This window comes from Odontesthes bonariensis, chromosome 6, assembly GCF_027942865.1.
Source record: "Odontesthes bonariensis isolate fOdoBon6 chromosome 6, fOdoBon6.hap1, whole genome shotgun sequence".
Classification (NCBI taxonomy): Eukaryota; Metazoa; Chordata; class Actinopteri; order Atheriniformes; family Atherinopsidae; genus Odontesthes; species Odontesthes bonariensis.
In genome coordinates, this window is record NC_134511.1 from 26304523 (window position 1) to 26328096 (window position 23574).

Here is a 23574-nt window from a genome sequence, read left to right on the forward strand (position 1 = left end):
CCTGTTTAATTTCTCAAATGATGTTATGTACATGTGACATTATTGTGGTCATTAACTCGTGTTTCCCTGTTCCAGCAGGTATCCTTTGAATGGTGTTACAGTGTTTGTTGTCCCCTCTTTTCTGTCTTCTCAAACCCCAGCTGGTGGAGGCGGATGGCCACCCTTCCTGAGTCTGGTTCTGCCAGAGGTTTCTTCCTGTTCAAAGGGAGTCGTTTCTCTCCACAGTCGCCTCAGGCACGCTCAGGATGGGAGATTGGACTGAAGACAAGTTTCGGTGCAATCTGTTGGATTAGCTCGGAAATTGTTTTTGAATTGGCTCTGTATGAATGAATTTGACTACTTTTGAATTGAATTAATTGGATTTGCCATTTGTGTTAATAAAATTGAGTAATAGATATTACTCAATATCTATTGAGCTGATCTGATGAATTGAGACAGGGATCGATTGCTTCTCCCTGTTTACCCGGATGTTGAGTCTGGTTCTTTTTCCACTGAATTTTTTGAAGTTGAATTTTTTTCCACTGAATTTTTTTTTTTCCACTGTTGGTTTTTCAAATTCAAAGTCTGATTTTGATGCTGTAAAAATTCAATATTAGAAATTCGTATTCAAACTCTGAAAAAGCAGAATAAAACCTTACTTGACACCGGAAGTGAATCACACTTTTGTGATAGCCCAGAATCCATAGAACATGTGATATGTCACTGTCCTAAGTACCAGAAAGAAAGGGCAATATTAACAAGGCAGCTGAGAAGGGACAAGTTAGGACTAAATCTTAAAGAAATTTTACAGAAAAGTTCTTGCCACATATGCTTCAACTATGTGTTTAAGTTTCTGAGGGATACAGGCCTTATTCATAGGGTCTAGTCTCATTTTCTCTTTTCTTTTCTTTTCCTTCCTTTTTTTTTTTCTCTATCCCCCCAGTCAAGCATTGGAGTTGGCTCTCTTGCATCCACATCCCAGTCCAGCAGGTGGCGGTAATGCACCTTTTCCGTTAAGCTGCCAACCGCCACAATAACCCAAGAAGAAGAAGTGAATCTCTCTCTCTCTCTCTCTCACACACAACCTAGCATTAGTAGCTAACACTCATCACACATACATAACCTTAATGTTTACTGGTTATTGCTACTATTGAGCACCATTTCCACTTTACATTCGTTCTTGCGTTTTGAGAGAAGTGACTGGACTGGAGTTTTGTAGAGGAGCTGCTGTCAACACTTTATTCAAAATGAGAACTGTTTTGATGGTGGCAGAGAAACCGTCCTTGGCTCAATCCATAGCCCAAATTCTGTCCAAAGGTGAGCACAAATGTATCGCTACTTGTCGATATGCCATAAAATGAGAGTCATTACAAATTTGGTTGTTTAGAAGTGTGTCCGTTAGCTTGTTAATCTTTGGCGTTTAGATTGTATAGTAAACTACAGGTGTAATATATTAACCTGGTGTTGAAAAAACATCCTTCCCTTTGTGAGCCACTTTGGATTGATTCAAAGTTTGATTGTCCCTGTGAGTTTTACATGCATTAAGGATTGCCGTTGTTCTGACGCTACCGTGTTGGAACGTCCTCCTAAAGGCTGCTTTTCTAATTATATCTGTCCATCTGTGCTACCTCCTTAAAAAACAATACCTTGCGTATTTTCCATACAATTCACAGTTTTCGGCTACCAAAAAAAAAAAATCATTCTTTAACGATCATTATCAAATCAAATCAAATTTATTTATATAGCACATTTCATGTAAAATATAATTCAAAGTGCTTTACATAAAATAAAAGCATTGCAGCAGGGAGTGTAAGAAGCATTAAAAATACATAAAAGAATATAAAGAGAAACAAATAAAATCATTTAAATGAATTTAAAAACAAGCAACAGTCTGGATAAGTTAAAAGATAGCGTGCAGATTTCATGCATAGACACATGAGAAAAGAAATGTTTTTAACCTGGATGTAAAAATGTCTCCATTTGGTGAAAGTTTAATCTCCACTGGCAGTTTGTTCCACTTGTTTGCAGCATTAATCCATATTGATAGTGCCTCTAGAAATGACGTCATATGTATTGAAATATCAAACAGCGAATAAAGTTATTCAGGCAGGATGTTTCGACGGTCTAAATGACCCCATCAGAGTATGCTTCCATATGAATTTATCCAGGTAGGATCCAGGTTTGGACAGTCTAAACAATCTAAACTCGATAGTTAGATTGGTACTATATTGATCCTAAATTTTTCCAAAGAGAAATGTCAGATTTAACAGAAGACGGAGAGGAAAAAAAGAAGACCTCTTCATTTACACACATTTGGAACTATTTATGCTTCACTTGTCAGAATTGACTTATACATAGGTAGAACTTTCAAATCCAGAATTTTTTTTTATTTACAACACAGTCCTACATTTTCACACGTATACTGAGAGTGACTCTTGTCAAAATGTGCCCATCGACTGCAACAATCACACTGTACCTGGGGTGTGTGTGTTTTAATATGCTAAAACATGCATATTAAATAATCTGTCTTTCTGATTTTCATTACCATTTCAATCATGTTGAGCTCAGCATTCCCTTCCAACATGGAACACACCACGCAGTAATCTTCTGCATTCCCTTGAGAAGCATTAAGGCTCTTTATTCAGATGGAACTTCTTTATTTTTATTTTTGTGTATATGTATGTATATATATACATATAAATATAAAATTATTACAATTCAATTCAAATTCCAAATGATACATACCCACTTATTGATGTCAATTTACATGCCAAACCAGTAAAATGTGGAGCACATGGCAGTCAGAATCTTCTGAACCCCAGTGTGCAGGGACCTTGTGGAGGCCTTTACTAATAGGAGAGGAATGGAACTCATGGAAGAGCTTCCTAGTCTCCTCTTTACTTTTATTGCCCTTCTTGTTCCAAAATAGAGCTCTCCATCTACATTAATAAATGTAGGAATTGCAAATTAATTAGTAATGTATTAAGCAAATGTAAGATGAAAAAGAAACAACTGATCTTTCAGTGTAAATTTTGAGGCTGCTTCACGCTGGTTTGTTTGAGGAAGTCGGGGGTGGGGGTTCCCAAAGACGTAGCGGGGAGTGTGCTTCGGCTGTGTTTTCCGCACCGGAAACTAGTTCCCAAACCGACATGATCAAACCAAGCCTTCCGTGTTGATTTACACAGTCATTTGCACTCGATGTGAAAGTACACCACTCACACAGTAATTAGAAGGTAAATCAAGTAAATTAATTCACGTTGGGCGAAATATTTCGATTGGCCACGCTAGCATGTATGTATTACGAGCAACCAAGCAGTGGTCAGTGCTGTGAGATTTGGACAATGCCTGGGTCGCCAGGAAAACGCTCCCACACACTTATTTATGTCTCGGGAATGCGGGATACACTTAATTTGGCCTGGGGGTGGCATATCCCTTTAAGATGGTTTATCCGTTGTCCTCCTAAGTCCACCATAAGCTGTGACTGACCATTTCCCTATATTCAGCCTCTTGTCCCCTGGGATCATCTAATAACTGCAGAGTCATCTGAGTATTTCTGGAGATGACAGGACTTCGAGTTGTACTGGAAGTCTGAGGTGTACAGAGTGAAGAGGAACTGTGAGAGTGCCGTCCCTTGTGGTGCTCCTGTGCTGCAGACCTCTCCTCTCGGACATAATACATTGCTGGCTTAATTATTAATTATTAATTATTAAAATTAAAACACAGCAGAAATCTGACCACATTCTAATTTGCACTGTCCTTCTGTCTCACAAACTGTGGTCTGTTATGGAGTCAATAATCCAAGTGATGGGGTGCTGTATAGCTCGACTGGTTGAGCAGGCATGCCATGTAGTCAAGCTTGTTTTCCTGTCTACCCACTGTTGAATATAGGCCACTAAAAATACTTTGAAAAATGAAATAAAATCCTTATCCGAGTGATAGTGGAAGAATCCACCTGTACTTTCTGTGGCTTCTTACAAAGAAATGAATAGACTAATATTTAACAAATGACTTGAAATGATTCTATTGATCTAAAAAAAAACTCTTCTTTTTCTTTTGTCCTTTAGGAAATTGTACAAGTCGTAAGGGGCTTAATGGAGCATGCTCGGTACACGAATACACCGGCAGCTTCCAAGGCCAAACTGTCCGCTTTAAGATGACCAGTGTTTGTGGACATGTAATGAGTCTTGATTTTATTGGTGAGTATATGCATATATTTTGAGTGCAGCCTTTTATGTCGTCCAGCAACATATTCCTCTAAATTGTTTTAGAGACTTGGTTGACATTCAGGGTAATGTCCTCCATTGGTTAAGCTCTTATTGGTCCCTATCTGGACCGATTGGCAAGCCAGCCCAGTAACCAGCCAATATCTTTTATGATGAATACTGTAACTAAGGAAAATCTTTTTTTTTTTTTTTTTTTTTTTTGGTTTTGAAAAACATTTCCGATAGACTAAAATAAATAGTTTGTGATGTTGAGTACTGTGTTACTACGGATCTAGACATTGAGACCGAAAGACCACTAGACCACAAGATGAAGAGATAAGAAACTGAGAATAAGCTGAGAAGCTCCGTGGGGGATTGCCTTGGTGTGGGTAACAAATAACTGTCCTCTCTGCCTCTGAGAAGAAATGAGATAAAATTTCAAGATTTGAATTATCAATAATTACGATTACAATTAATTGAATTCCAGTTGGCTTGAATTGGACTGTATTATCTAAGTGCCTTGAGATGACATTTGTTGTATTTGGCGCTATATAAATGAAATGAATTGAATTGAAGTGGCTCGGGCATCTGGTGAGAATGCCTCCTGGACGCCTCCCTGGTGAGGTGTTCCGGGCCCGTCCCACTGGGAGGAGGCCCCGGGGAAGACCCAGGACACGTTGGAGAGACTATGTTTCTCGGCTGGCCTGGGAACGCCTCGGGGTCCCCCCAGAAGAGCTGGAGGAAGTGGCCGGGGACAGGGACGTCTGGGTCTCTCTGCTCAAGCTGCTGCCCCCGCGACCCGATCCCCGGAGAAGCGGAAGATGATGGATGGATGGATGGATGGATGAATTAAATAGTTATTGTTGGACCTGCAGAAACAAATCACAGTCATCCATCTAATATGTAGACATCTTTCTGTGTATTATGTAAATATAATGCAAGCAACACCAGACTAAAATACTTTAAACGGATCACACATTAATGATAAAGTCTTAAAAGATATCCATTTATATATGTGTTTGAATGGTGTATGTCTTTTAAAACAGTAATACCTAATTGGGAATTCTGCATGGATCAAAATGTACATGTATGAAAACAACATGAATATAGAAATAAATAAATCAATAAACGTAAAGAAATCAAAAAAACTTGTCTTTATAACCTCAATGAACTTGAGGGTATAAATGACTAGAATGACTCAGTATTCTAGTCTTTAACTGGTTGATTCTGATTTTCCTTATAGCTCTCTTATTCTTTTTCAAGGGAAATACAACAACTGGGACAAAGTGGACCCTGCAGAACTCTTCAGCAAAGCTCCTACAGAAAAGAAGGAGGCGAATCCCAAACTCAACATGGTGAAGTTTCTCCAAGTAGGTTGCTGTGGTTGTTTGTTTGTTGGTTTTCACAAAATATTTATACTACATTATATATATATATATATATATATATATATATATATATATATATATATATACTGCAACTGTTAGGCCATATATCTTATATCTTGTACAATTTCAATTTTAAAACAAAAACTGCTTAAGATTTAAATGAAAACAGAATTTAAGGGTTTGGAAATCTCATAAACCGACATCTTATTCACGATAGAATATAGAAAATCCTTCAAATGTGGAATTTGCACACATTGTTTCATTGGACTGAATTTGATAGCAGCAAAACGTCTCATAATAGCTGGGATTGGTTCCCGTTTACAGTTGTATGGCACCCGTTGTTAACAGCAATTTGTAAATGTCTGGAAACTGAGGAGACCAGTTTCTGGATCTTTGGGTGAGGAATTTTGTAATGTTATTGTCAGAAATGATATATATTGCACATATCCTCTTAAAAGTCCCGCTCTTTCTTTGGTGTATTTTGCGCTTTATAGTGCGCCAAATACTGCAAGCAGGGCAGTCTAACTCCTAGACTCTTCAACTACGAAGCCATGCTGTTGTAATGCATAAAGATATGCAATGAACCACGGTCTGGATGGGTTTATGTGTTCAGGCCAGAACATACATCTACAAACTGCTAGTTCCATTGGTACTAATGCACCGCTTATACAATCAGAGATGCTGGCTCTGAACTGAGCGCCCTCTCGTCTTTAGTAATGTCCATGGTTTCCAAAAAGAATCTAAACTCTGATGGCTCTGACCATATAATTGTTTTCTGCCTTGAAGCTTTGGCTCTGAGAAGACATGGCATGGTGAACTGTGTCCACAAACAAATAGATCTGGATGTTTTTCGGGGCCCAAGCAGACGTAGTCATGTCATGTTTTTAATACAGTGCAATCTGAGGGTCTAAAGATAACTGGCATCCAATACTCATTTTTCACCTTGTCCCTCAAGTCCAAAAATGTCTCCAGGTTCTCTAATACTTTGATAATATTATTTACATGATGGAATATTCATGGTAAGGGCGCTCTGATTAGGATTTTGGGGGGTGAATACTGATTGCTTGGAGCAGGATTACACAATGTATTTGAAGTCTTTGATTTTTTTTTTTTTTTTTATATACATCAATACTTGAAAGTGTATATTCTATTTATAACAACATTCTACGATCAGTTCTAAATCAAGAAATGAGAAGGTATCATAATTTGACAGCAGCTGATTTATCATTGGGCAACATTTGCATTATATCACTCTTCTATACCACAGGAAACTGTTGTTGATTATTGGGTATCGAGGACCAAAACTACCATAATCAAAATAGATAATTATTCTGAGCTATTCTGTAATATTCTGAGCTAAGTCAGCCATTTTCCTTTTTCAGCAGCAATCTGCTGACGAGAAACCATTAAATCATCTGGGTTTATTGAGAGCTGATTGGTTTACGCTGTTTCTCGTAAATGATCAATCATGCTTTCGACCAAAGTTAGTAACGCCCACCTTATTACCATACACTTGAGGGGGGGAAAAAAAGGGTGAACAAAAGTAATAATGTGGAAAAGTGGGAAACGATTAGGAAACGTGAAAATAGATTAATTAATACGTTTGAAAATTAATAAATAAATAAATGTGGAAATAAATATAAAGTAAGTGAAATATAATTGATAAGTAATGGAAAATGTGAAAACCCTCGTATTTAATTATTCATTTCCTCATATTTTTGATTATAGCAGTTTTGGTCCTTGATAATTGGGAGAAGCTTAGACCTTGAAAAATGCAGTTTTCTCATGGATTGAAATAAGTAACATTTAATGAAATATAAATTTAAAAATTCAGAAAATAACACAACAAGTTTACAATAAGCATGTTTACACAACACTAGAGAAAAATATTGTGTATTGTGTTAATCCGACCAAAACTGGACTTTTAAAATGCATATACAAGATTTTAAAGTCCAGTTTTGGAGAATTCTCAAACAAATTCAAAGCTGTCAAACCGACAAACACAAGCATATGCTTCTAAAGATTCATTGTTTTGTAACTGTATCGAATGCAGCATATTATACTGTCATGATATGGAATGCAGCGTTGTTTGCCACCTGTTTAACTGGAGCATGCAGCTGTGTTATTTTCTCTGGTCATTGTTTGGTGGTACCATGTCCCATTTTTAATGGATATTGTTAAGTTGCACTTGTTTTCATGTGCAAGAAAAATAAGAGCTGCGTGTATATTATTAGTGACGGAATAACTATCGCGGTTGAAAAATGGCTTTGGTGATGGTGTCTGTATCATTATTTGAAAATGTTACACTAACACAAGGAATTGTTGTCATCTCCATTGAAGCTATCTTTGCAACATAGAAAAGTTGACTTATTTTGCTGATATTATCAGAAGAGTGCAAGGTTTTTTGTTTGTTATTTACTGGTTTGTGTGTGTGATCTGACCTGGACATGAAGCCTGAATGACTCAAAATGCCGATAGTTGGTTAATTTAACGTCAGTTCTGAGTACTTGCATTGCCCTCATGTTGTTCATCTAGTTATTTAAAAATAACGATTTCATAAAACCAAAGACCATCAGTTTGTTCTCACAATCAATCTTTTTAGTGACCATGGATCACAAACTGTTTGGGACCAATATCGGCAGATAGGTCCCAGTCAATTTCAGTTAGTTTAATGTCTTCAAAATTTCACGTTGAGGAAAATTATTCTGAAAATTGCTCCACAATTTGCAGATGCCATTTTTTGCAGATTGATGGATCCCTTCCAATCTTTACATCTGAGAAACTCATATTATAATATTGTAAATAGTAAAATGTCTCCCTTTCAACAATTGATATGTGTTTGCTATTCTATTGTGAATAAAATGTGTCTGAGATTTGCAAACCATCATATTCTGTTTTTCTTTACTTGCAAAGCAACTTTTTTCTAATTGATTGTATATGTTTCTCACCCCAAGTTACTGGTGTTTTGACAGGCTGAAGCCAGAGGCTGTGACTATGTGGTTTTATGGTTGGACTGTGATAAAGAAGGCGAGAACATCTGTTTTGAGGTAACGTAGGCACCAGGTATTCACATGACATCTGTATTTGTCAAGTTAGGCTGCTTGATAAGGGCAAAATCATATTCACAATTATTTCTGTCAGTATTGAGATCACAAGTATGTAAGTATCTATGTCTATATAATACAAGACATGAAGAACGTCATTGCAACAACGAATTTTGAAAAATGATAATTTTGTCTTGATTTATCTTTTTTTATATACAATTGTGAGAAGTCAAAATAATATGTCTATATGTCATACACATGTCTATATACACCGGCTGGCCAAAAATATACTTTTTAATGTTTTGTTGGATCATATTCAGCTGTGATTACCTCACACATTTGCCATGGCCTAATCTTATGCAATGTTACAGCATTCATTTCTGTCCAGAGTTGCAGTAATTTATAATTTAATAATTACTCAGAAATACCAACGCTTTTTATCTTATCGTGACATTTAATCAGCATCAATCTTAGAGAAACAACTGGCCCTGTCCAGTGAGTTTGGAGGATTTACTCGAACTTGAGCAGATAAGGTGTTTCTGTACCCCTCAGAATTAATTTAGCACCTTCCATTAGCAGTTACTTCATAACTGAAGATAAGTCAATCAATCAATCAATCTTTATTTATATAGCGCATTTCATACCACAGGCAACTCAATGTGCTTTACATAAAGACATAAAAAATACAACACAGAAATACAGGTGCCAGTACCTGTGGCACACAGGTATACTTTGGAGCTTGGGCACTTTCTTTTTATGTCCTAACTTTTTTCTAGTTATTACTCTGGTACGTGTTAATCTTGGTCTCATTTATCCATAACACCTTTTATTTGAATTCTGCAGACTCCTTTTTTTACTTTTTGGCATACTATTTTTTTTTTTTGTAATCTGGCCATCCTGTTTTTGTGGCTAACTAGCGGTTTTCATCTTGCACTGTAGCCTCTGTATTTATGTTTATGAAATCTTCTGCAGTTAGTAGACTTTGACAAAGACATACCTGCCTCCCGAAGACTGTTTCCGATCTGGTGGCTATACATTTGAGGATTTTTCTTTACCATAGTGAGGATTCTTCTGTCCTACCAGACTCTTTGCAATTACAGAGCTCACCAGTGCATTCTTTTGTCTTAATAATGTTCCAGACTGTTGATTTTGGTAGTTCTAAGCTCTGACCGGTGTTTATAATGGTTCTATTCTTGTTTTTCAGCCTCATAATAGCTTCCTTGACTTTCATTGGCACAGCTTCTCTCCTCATGTTGAACTTTAGAATTGTAGAAGCGAGCCTAGGCATCGTATCCCTGGACTAATGAAGCAATAAAGCACACCTGAGTAATCACAAACGCCTGGGAAGCTAATTGTCCCAAACATTATGGTGCCCTTTGCTGTGTTGTAATTTGTATGAAATGTATGAAAATGAATTTAACTTGAAGTCTAGACTGAATTGTTTGATTTAGAATTTAACACTGAGGAGCAGATGGGTAACTCAACGAAAAATGTGACTTACTCCCAAACATTATGGAGGGCACTGTAGATATTCATTTGAAACAGCACCATTGCCAGTTTTATCGTCTTTCGAACAACAGCATCTGCAGGCAGGCACACACAGCCCCTCACCACACCCATAATCAAACTCCCAGCTGGATCCTTTGTGTGTGGAGTTTGCATGTTCTCCCTGCGTATGCATGGGTTTTCTCGGGGTACTCCGGCTTCCTCCCACCATCCAAAAATGTGCATTTTAGGTTAATTGGTGTCTCTAAATTGTCCCTAGGTGTGAGTGTGACAGTGGATGGTTGTTTGTCTCGTTTGTCTCATTGTGGCCCTGTGATGGACTGGTTCCCCACCTCTCGCTCAATGACAGCTGGGATAGGCTCCACCCCCCCCCCCCTAAATTGGATTAAGCGAGTATAGAAAATAGATGAATGGACAATAAAGTGTCCTTCACTTATGTTGATAGAACAGTTAGATTCAGGAAATTAGAGCAGGTCTTCACCATCTTTGGAAGCTTCTCACAAATCAACAATTGTCACACTGGATTTTGGAGACTGTCACTCTTGCTTATGAGAGTGGGGGGTTACAGTCAGAGTTTAATCAGCTTGCATGCTCATTCCACGTGTTGCGTGGCCTCGTCATGGGCACTACTCCAAAGTATCTCTGTGGAAGACTTGCACTCACCAGCCACTTTATTAGGTACACCTAATGACACTTGCTTGTTAACACAAATAGCTAATCAGCCTAAACTTGTCTTGCAATACAGGAGTCTCTACATCCCAGTGTGAGATACTGAAACAAATGTTGAAAGAGAACTCTGGGTTAAAATTCACCTTGATTCTCTGAAACATGAGTGAGGTGTATCACCAGACCACCCTACTTGCCTGGAGCAAGGAAGTGGTGTGCTTGCCAAGACTTAAGAGAGGAGGTTATGTCAGGCTTATAGTTGGACGAAATCCTCCTCTACGGAGCAGACGTCACTTCTGTCTGCCAGTCACGACTGGCGAAATGTAAAGGAGCCAGTGGGGACAGCACATAGGGGCGTGTCTCATAGTGAGATACCTCACTTGTTTGAGAGAATTGGGGTTCATTTCTTAACCTAAACATTTAGGTGGTGCACCTTAATTTTGTTCTGGTGCTTTTCTTTTCAGTTAGGAGCACCAGTGTTACTAGTGTAAAAAGTTTGTCTGAAGCCATATTTAGTACAAAGATTTTATGCCTTTTGATTTAGAATTTTAATGATATTGAGCATTACGTATTTTCTTTGGTTTCGATATAGTTTGAAATTATAGTATTGTGACAACCCTACACCCAATAATTGTATTTTGAGTTTATGTGCATTAATTTACAGAAAAGTAACTAAACATACAAAGCAGTTATAGGATTAAGTTTATTTTTTATTTTTTTTACATTTTAAAATGTATAGATATTATTAAAACTACTTTTCAGGAGAATATTTGATGTAAAAAATGACATATCATGTAAGCTAGTTTAAAATCATATAAAACGAGTCAGTAAACACACTTCAAGCAAATTGTTTTTCTTTGCTCCCAGGTACTAGATGCCATCCAGCCTGTGATGAATAATGGAAGTGTCAGAGATCAAAGCGTTTATCGAGCAAAGTTCAGCTCGATAACTGACACAGACCTCCTGAATGCTATGAACTGCCTTAAAGAGCCAAACCAAAATGAAGCTCTGTCAGTTGATGCTCGTCAGGAGCTGGATCTGCGCATAGGCTGCGCCTTTACCCGGTACAGTGTCTCCTTCAAATACACACTAGCTCTCACGCACAAAGCCTTGTATCCTCATCTTAGCTGTGGCTTAACTGTTTGAATGTATTTTTCACCAATCGCAGGGTTGATATTTTATCTAAGGTTAAAAATGCTGAACCCTAAGCTGCTCATAATGACAGTCAAGCACCTTCCATGGCAGCTCAAATGATCAAGTAAAAAACTGCCATACAAATGAAGTTCATTCACTATGTTATTGTTGCTGATATTTTTTTTATAACACCCACAAAATTTGACATATGACATGTATTCATTGTCATTTATCAAATCAGCAAAAACAACTGGACCAAACCACAGCGTTAGAGAAGCTAAGAACAGCTGCAAACATACTGTAGTTCCATATGTCCATATGTTCCATATGTCCATTCCAGTGCACTTCAAACTAGGGCTGGGCGATATGGGAAAAAAAGTATATCACGATATGGATTACTTTATTTCCCGATAGCGATACATATCACGATATACCACAACAGAGGTTGCATTAGACTTTTTCATAGTCCGTTATTTTGACGGACAGGGTCGAAAAAAATCTGCCATCGCCTATTTTAACCAGTCATCTCGTTTTCCAATGTGGGAGTCGCAACCCCGAACCGGGAACAACAAAGCGCAACTCGGGGCCATAAGAGTAAACAAACAGCTTTGTGAATACATGCTCTTTTACTCGACATTCACTGCTCGACATTCACAACTTTGAGGATGGAGTCCATTTTGCTGCGTCTGCTGTGTCTCGTTGAATTGCTTTAACAAAAACTGCAGATCTCTCTCTCTCACACTGACGTGCGTCTGCTCAGTGTTCAGCGCTTTGGTCACCACAAGCACTTAAAAAAAAAAAAAAACAAAGACACGTGCAGAGATTTATCCAACAGATCAGGCTTTACCCTACTGTTTTTCGCGATGACAGTCAGGAAAGGTTGCGCTGTCAGTACAACTAACAGAGGAAACGGTAGTTCTTGGTACTCTAAAAGCCGGTCTGCAAATAGCCATAGCACTAGAACCTCCCTGGTAGTTCTACTCTGCACGGCTACTAGAAGGCTAGGCTAGCTTCAGTCCATCGGCCACGACTCACAACCAGCACATGTGTGCTAAAATACCCGCGACAGTAAACAACTTGATTTGTTATCAGTACCAAAGCAGTGTAGAATCATTGAACACCATGCACTCGGCGGTGCTATTATTAAGTAAACATGACTGACTTACCGGTACCCTTCCTTCAAACTTCCAAAAGTCCGTGAGCCTCTCTATATCCGTTCATCAATACGCCTATCCAATATGTTGTCAATTCGATCTGTTTAATACCATAGTAATTATACAGAAAGGTCTTTAAATCGTGCATTTCGGCGTTGCTTTTCAGACTGCAATCCAGCGATGGCTCACGGCTTGGCTCCTAGCAACTTAACTAAGAGCAAAGCCGCCTGACGTAAAGCGGTGTAGTGTCGCAAAACCACGTTCTCTAAAAATATAATTTTATTCTCTTTTTTTACAGTTTTATAAACTTAGAGTTTGCATTGCAAAAACGCAAAATGTTATATTAACATGTGAAATTATATTATAATGTATATTAGCTGTAATGATGAAAAAAAAGTTTATCACGATAGAAAAAATAGAGGAGAAAGGTCACGATAGACATGTTTCTATCGTCCTCATGATATATATCGTCATATCGCCCAGCTCTACTTCAAACCCAAGAACACCCTCAGACAGAGACCGCTCCACCCAAAGGACAGAACACCCAAACACAAACTGAGGCTACGGCTACACGAAAACGAAACGAGGGTTTTTTTGAAAACGGGTACGAAAATGATTGCGACCACACAGGGAAGCTTCTGTGTCCACATGGAAACGCGATGCTTGCTGAAAACGATGCAGTGCACACGAAACACCTCTAGGTGCGCTGTAAGCCACCCCCACCGGTTACACCAGAACAATAGAAGAAGCAATGCGCATGCGTGTACGCCCCTACTTCTACCAGCACGAAGCTCACGTTGTTCCTTCAACAACGCAGCTGTAGTTAGCAGTGTCTGCAGCAGTGCTGCTATCAATGTTGTGGGGTCCATGATGATCGCTGTCTGTCCTTGTTGTGTTGTCTGCTTCTTCCGGGTTTTGAATGGAAGCCGCTTTTTGTCCTGGTCACTGACGTATGTGTATACGTCACTGGCGTTGGCCATGTGGCTGTGACGCAGATGTAAACGAATCCGTTTTGGCTGTAACAATGGAAACGAAACGACGCCGTTCTCAGATCTTCCCACTCTGGAACCCGTTTTCCAAAACTATCATTTTGGGGTAGTGGGAACGCCGGCTCCGTGTGGCCGCGACAGCCAAACGATAAGCAAAAGTATTGTTTACAGTGAAAAACGTTTTCGTGTAGCCGTAGCCTGAGTGCTGTCATGTATGCAGGGCAGTGCAGCAAAGAGTGTGGAGACCTCATGTAGGAGAGACCAAACAACAGCTCCACAAGCTCATGGCACAGCATGGGAGAGCCACCTCTTCAGGTCCAGACTCAGCACCGCACCTCCATCCCAAGGAAAAGGGACACTCTCAGGACAGTAATGTACACATTCTGGACAGAGTAGACAGATGGTTTGAGAGAAGAGTCAAGGAAGTCATCTATGTTAAACTGGAAAAAGCATCTTTGAACAGAGGAGGTGGTCTCAGGTATCAGCTTCCCAGCACCTACCATGCAGCATGCTCTCTCCTTCCCAGGCAGTTTACAATCATTCACACCTTGGGTCCTGTGACCAGAACTCACCCTTTCAGGCAGGTAGACAATTCAGAGGTGATAATGACTCTTAACAACATGCATATTGGTCAGGGGGTTCAGTGACACACGTGACTGTAACAACCCTCTCTGCTTATAAACTGATACTCCACACCACCTCGTTCAGAACTGAAGAAGCATTTCAGATGAGAGGGGAAACGTCTTCAAGGACCAAAAAGAAGCCCAGTTGCCCTTATTTAAGCTCTTATGATTATCATGAACTGGATGACTGAGAATCTTCATCAACGACATCATCTTACGATCACACTGGTTATCATTCTCAAAATTTTGATGATCTTATTTAGCTTTATTTGACATTTTTGGTTTCATTGCACAGCTCCAGAGTAGAAGGTATAATGACAAAAAATATCAGGGGCCAGATTCCCACCAAAGTCATTGTAATTCATAATATAGAAGTTTACCAGTGAACCCATCCCATTGATTTCTGGAAACATTTCTCTATAATTTCTTGGTTTATTTGACTGGAAACATTTATTTTGACAATTTATTAAATCAGATGTTCTAAGCATAGTGTTGTGACGGACAGGTCAGAACACCAGGAACCTATTTGAGAATGTTTCCTCCATGTCTATATGCAGACAGATATATTTGAATTTGGTAAAGCATTCAAATTTAAAGGTCACATGCAAAGGCAGCTCAAAATTACTAACATTTCTCTCAGAAGCCCATAATTTACGATTGTTATGGCATTCTAATTAGATGCACATAAAAACAAATGAAAGCCAGATATATTCCACAGTTCATCACATTTGTCCAGTTTCCCATTTGGTTCATTTCTTTCTTTACAGGTTTGATTAAAGCTAATTGAAAGTCCATTCATAAATGTAAAGCAAGCCTGTGTTTTATGACTTTTTTTCAGGTTCCAGACCAAGTATTTCCAGGGCAAATATGGCAATCTAGACTCCTCCTTAATCTCATTTGGACCATGCCAGACCCCAACACTTGGTTTCTGTGTCGAACGGCATGACAAGATCCAGTCCTTTAAACCAGAGACATATTGGGTTCTCCAGGCAAAGGTACAGAAAATCTTAGACTGCATAGAAAAGATGAGCATAGCCATCATGTCATCACTTATTGGTTTGTTGACTTGAATTAAAATATTTTGAGATTAGCATTTTGTCTGCTGGCTTTAGCATTTTTTTTTAACTGCTCTTTGATGAGCAAAGGATCTGATTGAGAACCCATGGAAAGCCAGACCCGGCTTTATTGCTATTTTACTAATGGAACCATATGCAATGACATCATTCTGTGCTAAAGAAGACTATTTGAAACTGGCTGCCAATAAAAGTCAATGGAGAAATGCCTAATTAAATTAAAAATGAGATGTATTTTATCTTTTCTTTTTTTTTAATCTTTGCAATCAGAGCTTTCTTTTCCATTAGAAGTATAACCTTAATCTGGCAATTAGGTTTTAAAGAAATTGCTCTATCATCACTCTTCAAACCTAAAGTTTATGTTAATCTTTTTTGTACAATCTATGGTAAATCTTCAGTCTCAAGACAAATACTCAGTCCTTTTCTTACTCTAAGCTATATTGACAAACATGCATTGTTTTGGTCAGGTCTTTAAAGGAAAGGACAATCCACTGACACTGGACTGGAATAAAGTGAGAGTGTTTGACAGGGAGGTGGGACAGATGTTCATGAATCTGGCCAAGACATCCAGGGAGGCCAAGGTAAGAGCTATTAAAAATGTGGCCATGTCAAGTATCTTTCCAGCTTCTCTGGGTCATTATTGTAAGTGACCATTATTAGCTCCCACCCAAGGCTTTGCTTAGACTGAAAACATTCTTAGAAAATGTCACCAATTTGGGCAGCACCAAAACATCTGAATATATACATAGCAGGGAATTGTTTTGCAGGCAGCACAGACAGGTAAATTCTTGCACTTTTATTGTATTGGCTCTGTGGAGAACTTTGCATCATACCAAACTGTACTGACACTGTGACATCATACATCAGTTTTTGTGAGGGCATTTATGTGCAGACCGAGGCCTTTTGCACATACAATAACAACAAACCATGGTTCACTCCAAATCTGATGAAACTGCACCAGATCAAGGAAGAAGCCTATGGCAGAGGGTACAGGACCCTGTACAAGCAGGCCAGAAACGAGCTGACCAAGGAGATCAAGATAGCTAAGAGGCGCTACAGTGAGAAGTAAGAAGTAAGAAAAAACAGCTTCTCAGCCAACGATTCTGCATCAGTTTGGCGAGGCCTGCAGCACATCACCAGCTCCAGGAGTCCACCCTTAGGAGAATCCCAGACTGGCTAACGACCTTCACAACTTCTACTGCCCCCTCCTGTCTGAATGTCTGTGCTGACCAACTGGCCCCCATCTTCAACAGGTCTCTGGAGCTGTGTGAAGTGACCAACTGCTTCAAATGCTCCACCATCATCCCGGTCCCAAGGAAGTCCACCATCACAGGATTGAATGACTACAGGCCTGTCGCCGTGATGTCTGTGGTCATGAAGTCCTTGAGAGACTGGTGTTGAGGATATGGAAGGACATCACAAGCCCCCTGCTGGATCCCCTGCAGTTTGCTTACCAGGTAAACAGGTTGGCCGATGATGCAGTCAATACGGGACTGCACTACATCCTGCATCACCTTGACCAAGCAGGAACATACGCCAGGATCCTGTTTGTGCACTTCAGCTTGGCCTTCAACACCATCATCGCAGACTTCCCAGCTCACTGTACCTGCCTCCACCAGTTTTGTGACTGACTGACAGGCAGCAGCAGGTGAGGCTGAGGAACATCACATCCCACACACAGACCATCAGCACCGGCGTCCCCCAGGGGTGTGTTCTCTCCCCGCTGCTCTTCTCCGTACACACAAATGACTGCACCTTAGGGGACCCTTCTGTGAAACTCCTGAAGTTAGCGGATGACACCACTGACATTGATTTGATCCAGAACAACGGCGAGTCCACGTACAGACAGGAGGTGGACCAGCTGGTCCATTGGTGCAGTCAGAACCACCCGGAGCTGAACCTGCTCATGACTGTGGAGATGGTGGTGAAATTTCAGAGAAACCCCCCCCCACTACCATCCTCAACAATACAGTGCTGGTCACATATAGACTGTCTGGAAGAAGGCCAAGCAGAGGTTGTACTTCCTGCAGCAACTCAAGTTCAACCTGCCACAGGAGCTGCTGATCACCTCCTACACTGCCATCATCCAGTCTGTCCTGTGCGCATCAATCACCTCAGAGATATTTTTATTCCCCCAGGCTGTCATTCTGATGAACACTGTGCAATAACCCACTGTCATGTCATTATAATATTTCATATCGATGCACATTTGCACCACTCAACTTGCACTATTAACACAATAGTTTGTTGTTGTAGTTTTTTGTTTTTACTTATTTTTATCTTCTTCTGTATATTGCCCATTTAAAAGTTTTTTTTTATTTTGGTTCTTTTAGTTTTTTGCATGCAGAAAGCAAAGGCAACCGGAGTCAAATTCCTTGTTTGTGTGCACAAACTTGGCCAACTAAAGATGATTCTGATTCGGATCCAGTGTGTTGGCACTCCTAGTTGCAAAATCCACATAATGTTAAAAATGAATGAGAACATCTTTCATGTCAGCTTGATTCTCTTCTCCTGCAACGAAGAAGACACCTTCTGGATATGTGGTTTGCAAATCACTGGTGGAATGATAAAGAACATTCAGGGCCTCCTTAGTGTTTACACTCAGTGGGGTTACATGTCACTGACAGGATCAGATAATTGGCTAAATTACAATAAGAATGAGTTGAGCAAGGGTAATTATCCTTGGATATATGGCGGTGAATGAATCGAATCAGAGGCACAAATCGTGTCATACTCCGATACGATAGGTGGCGCTGTACCCATTTCAACTGTTGCTAATAGAGCCACTTCCGGTTGACCCCTTCACCACCAACAAAAACAACAAACTCAGGCATTCGAGAAAATGGCAAATGAAGAGCAAGATGAAGCTACGTCCCTCTACATTTCGTTTGTGATGAGCTGCTTGTTGCACAAACGCGATGCACAACGGAGCATTCTCCATCGCGGTGTTTTTCTTTCCGACGGCAGCGACAACAACAATAATATTGTCTCCTCCGACTTCCGGTTCCCGACCCCGGGAAAAAAATCTTGAGCATGCGCAGAACGCAACGTCTAATTCACCACGTATAACTAGTAATAACTCAATCTTATTGTAATTTAGCCAATTATCTGATCCTTTCAGTGCCATGTAACCCCACTGAGTGAGGGGATGTCCACAGCTATGATGGTGGTGACAGTAAATTCCCTAGGCAGGTGAAAAGTTCTGCATTTAACAGTCAAAAACTCAATGTTTGAAGAGCACTAGAGTTCTACATGTATTTGTATTTAGCTTACCTCTTAGCCTACCTCGAATACAGTAAGGTCTGGTGATCACAATTTTGTTTAGCCTTAAAACGTTCAGTATTAAATTCAGAGATTTAGATGCCTTATTTCTTGGTTTTATTACTGGTGCTATTGAGAGCCAGTGCAGCCACAACCAGATATCCATCATCTTGGAATAAATTACGGGGTGTGAGAACTGTTAATTAGTCCTATCCTAGTAATATGGAGTTTAACCTTGACCTTAACCTTTAACTATTTCAAAAGATTTGGTACGAAAGTAAATGTCTGGTAAGGTATATGGATCAGATATTAAGATACTGTGATGGTTGTAGATGGGAGGTAAATTAAAATGATTTATTTGCAGGAAAAATGCTTTGTTTGATTATCTTTGCCAATGATGATATGGTGGTATCAACATTTGGGAGGGACATGAAAAAATGTGCTCCTGGCCCTCTTAATAACAGCTTCAACTCTTCTGGGCAAGCTTTCCACAAGGTTTAGGAGTGTGTTTATGGGAATCTTTGACCATTCTTCCAGAAGCACATTTGTGAGGTCAGACACTGATGTTGGACAGAAGGCCTGGCTCACAGTCTCCACTCTAATTCATCCAAAGATGTTCTATCGGGTTGAGGTCAGGACTCTGTGCAGGCCAGTCAAGTTCTTCCACACCAAACTGGCTCATCCATGTCTTTATGGACCTTGCTCTGGGCACTGGTGTGCAGTCATGTTGGAACAGGAAGGGGCCATCCCCAAACTGTTTCCACAGAGTTGGGAGCATGAAATTGTCCAAAATCTCTTGGTATGCTGAAGCATTCAGAGTTCCTTTAACTGGAACTAAGGGGCCAAGCCCAGCTCCTGAAAAACAACCCCACACCATAATCCCCCTCCACCAAACTTTGCACTTGGCACAATGCAGTCGGACAAGTACCGTTCCCCTGGCAACCGCCAGATTGCCAGATGGAGAAGCGTGATTCATCACTCCAGAGAACGCTTCTCCACTGCTCTGAGTCCAGCGGCAGCTTGCTTTACACCACTGCATCCGACGCTTTGCATTGCACTTGGTGATGTATGGCTTGGACGCAGCTGCTCGGCCATGGAAACCCATTCCATGAAGCTCTCTACGCACTGTTCTTCAGCTAATCTGAAGGCCACATGAAGGTTGGAGGTCTGTAGCAATTGACTCTGCAGAGAGTTGGAGACCTCTGCGCACTATGAGCTTCAGCATCCGCTGACCCCGCTCTGTCATTTTACCTGGCCTACCAGGTGTACTGTACCTAAAAGTAATCAGTCTGCTATTACATATACTATATAGGGTTTGGTATAATTAGACTTTAAGCAATACTGGTATCAGTACCGACACTGCTCATCGATACTGATGTTTATTGATACTCTTATTAAGATTTTCAAGTCACAGCTGTGCATTTTCTGGCCATACAAAAATAAATTAAAAAAACACAGGGTCCACAGGGCTGATGACTTGAGTCGGCACAGTTGAATTGAGACATGGTTACATGCACTGGAGCAGAACTAAGTCACTGACTAAAGTACAAAAAAACCTCAAAAAACAAAGTAGTCCCTGAGAGGCTGAGGGTTAGGGGTTTGCTGATTTTCCGAGCTGCATTTTGAAGGCATGTTTAAGCGTTACCATAGCGACCAGAGAGCATTAGGACGCAGAGAGGATGTTATGTCAGGAGGACACTGCTAATAAAGTTACATACAAGTACACAGTGGATTCAAGTTTATTATTCTATTTACTAAATGCCACAGTGTCTGTGTTGGTTATATTATTTTATTTTGTAGTATTTATCCGCCACACCTGAAAGGCCGGTCCGTGAAAATGTTGTCTGACATTAAACCGGTTCATGGAGCAAAAAAGGTTGGAGACTGCTGCCGTATTGAACTCAAACGAAGGGCACATTAAAAAAAACACAAATTTTGATATGAACGTAAGAGCTGCATGCGGCTCGGGAGCTGCGGGTTGGCCTCCTCTGGTCTACTGGAAGGCCAGCTCTAGTTTGGTATTATTGTGTTCAAAATAGAACTACACTGCAGGCCATCTTGGCATGGTGGGCAGTTTTTCCTTAAAAGTAATTTGAGGTAACTCGACAAATGTAGTACATAAAAAAGAAAATTCAAATTATTTGAATCTACAGTAGATGAACAGTATGTTAAAGTCATGTTAAGAGTATAGGATAAAATATAGACCTTTGACATGACATAAACTTCAGTTGATTGAGCTACTTGAAGTAAAGTTTTGTATGACATATCAGTATGTCACATTGTTGTGAAGGAATTTTGCCCCACTCTTCTTTACAATGATGCTTCAGTTTGTTTAGGTTTGTGGGCATTACTTTATGCACAACTCTTTAAGTTCCTGCCACAGCATTTCAATCAGGTTGAGGTCTGGACTTTGAAAGGGTCATTTCAACACCTTCGTTTTTCTTTACAAATAGAGCCTGTTTTTCTTTTAATGCCAGAAAACGTATTATTGCGGCCACTTTCTTGCCACTCCTGGATTATGGTGATGTTGTTTATATGAATACTGCTCACTCTCTACACCTACTGGATGCTGCATATCACAGAGCTTTGAGATTCATAACTGGTTGTAAACCCCTCGCACATCACTGCACATTGTACTCTCTCACAGACTGGTCTTCACTTTCCATGCGCAGAACCACTCACTGGTATCTATTTGTCTATAAATCCGTCATCGGACTACTCTCCTCCTATTCGTCCACATGCATGACACGGAAACAGTCTGATCGTAGCCTCCGGTCCCTGGACTGCATCCTGTTTGCCATCCCTTCAGTCCGTACTGAACTTGGCAAAAAGGCCTTCTACGCTGCGCCTGGAACCTGGAACGGGCTCTAGCAGAAGCGGAAGCTGTCCAGCGTTATTTCGCTAGGGAACTTCAAATTACATGTAGGAAGGCTGGTGAGACAAGACAGCCAGTGGGGGTCTGCACATGTACTCAACTAGTTCTCTTTCTCTTGTACTTTGGTAGCTTGTATTAGTTATCCTATGTTCGTGTAACTTTGTGTTTTGCTGCTGCCTCTCTTGTAAATGAGACCCTGGGTCTCAATGAGATTTTACCTGTATAAATAAAGGTTAATAAATGTGGGAATCCCTGAATGTACGTCATAAAATAAAATTGTTCAATGAGAGGAAAGGTTTTAGTCAGATGTAGCCATTACAGAGTATATCTACTGTGTCTCACCAAATATTGTAGTCCCTCATACAGTAATGAAAGAGAACTTTTGTGAAATATCCTGTAAATTTATTCCACATATCCAGACCCAAGGCAAAGCCAACCAGAAATATACTCTACTGGATGTAGGTGAAGTTTCTTAACTTTGATTTAAGCTCTCATTGCTTATCTCTCTCTCTGCAGGTGGAGTCGGTGAGTAAAAAAGAGAAGACCAAGCAGAGGCCTCAGGCTTTGAACACAGTGGAGATGTTGCGAGTGGCCAGTTCTGCCTTAGGTATTTATATTAATGTGCCATTATTTATTTCATCTTCCTATTAGTAGAATATTTACACAAATTGTTCTCTTCTAGTTAATGAAGGTAATGGGAGAGACTATTTGGGAATATATTTATGCATGTAATAATCAGTTTCTTACAGGTGTAGAGCCAGTGTTGATTTTAAGCACTGACCCTGCATTTAAATGCTATTATCTTTAATGTGTGTTAACTCAGTTCAGATTGCAAGAAATCAGATGACACATCACACATAGTTGGAGGTAGAAGACAAATAGCCCAGATCTCAGATAATATCCATGCATGAACACTCCAAAGACATGATTTCCTAGGCTTGTGGACACATCCCAATCACAGACCTAATATTTAGCCTTTTTTGTATTCTGGAGTAGTAGGTCAAGAAAGACTTTTCTGATAATAAACATGCAACACACATGATAGAGAGTATGGTGAGGAAACTACAGTTTGCTCAGTTTTGGTTAAACATTGGTGAAAGCATCCATGCCTCTTTGATTTCCAGTGTACAATATCATAATAAACTCAAGAGAGAAACCAGTTCTCCTCAACTGCAAGGTGAGCAAAATTGATCCATGTATGTTAATAATGAGTGAGACTTGTCTGCATGACCGATTGAACAGCTTTATAAAGACTTAATCAGACCAACTGAAGGTTTAGTGTCACAAAAAGTCTTGTGGTGTGTGAGTCCTGCTGCTGATCATTCATGTTATGAACACAAAGCTCCCCTAAGGGAAGAATAAAAATCTTGTGCTGTTAAATTAGCTTAAATCCACTGTTTTTTGCTGATAAACTAACTCTTTGGTCTACACAGTTGTTTACCACATAGAGAAAACTACTAAAAATAAAATTTCTTCAAAATAATTCCTTCGTTAATAATTGGTCACACAGAACTTTATTGTATTAATATTCACATCTTCATTGTAAACAAATGAATAACATAGCTATTTACACTGGTCGGACTGTTCAGCTCTGTTTCAGACTGATACCTCCGGTTCAGGCTGCTCCTCATCCTCAACACGCACGTCTCTTTTTCAATCGCAGAAAATATTTTTCAATAC

General features: G+C 39.8%; 1 protein-coding gene across 1 annotated transcript in view; it reads left to right on the forward strand.

Moving 5' to 3' along the window:
• Positions 1-1056: 1056 nt before the first annotated feature.
• The window catches only part of top3b (DNA topoisomerase III beta), a 52791-nt gene continuing 30273 nt past the window's right edge, over positions 1057-23574 (forward strand). The window contains exons 1-8 of the mRNA XM_075468154.1: positions 1057-1296; positions 4044-4175; positions 5445-5551; positions 8542-8616; positions 11653-11849; positions 15524-15680; positions 16226-16339; positions 22411-22501. Of these exons, the coding sequence (XP_075324269.1) occupies positions 1227-1296; positions 4044-4175; positions 5445-5551; positions 8542-8616; positions 11653-11849; positions 15524-15680; positions 16226-16339; positions 22411-22501 (943 nt within the window). The 5' untranslated portion in view covers positions 1057-1226. The remainder of the gene's footprint in view (positions 1297-4043; positions 4176-5444; positions 5552-8541; positions 8617-11652; positions 11850-15523; positions 15681-16225; positions 16340-22410; positions 22502-23574) is intronic.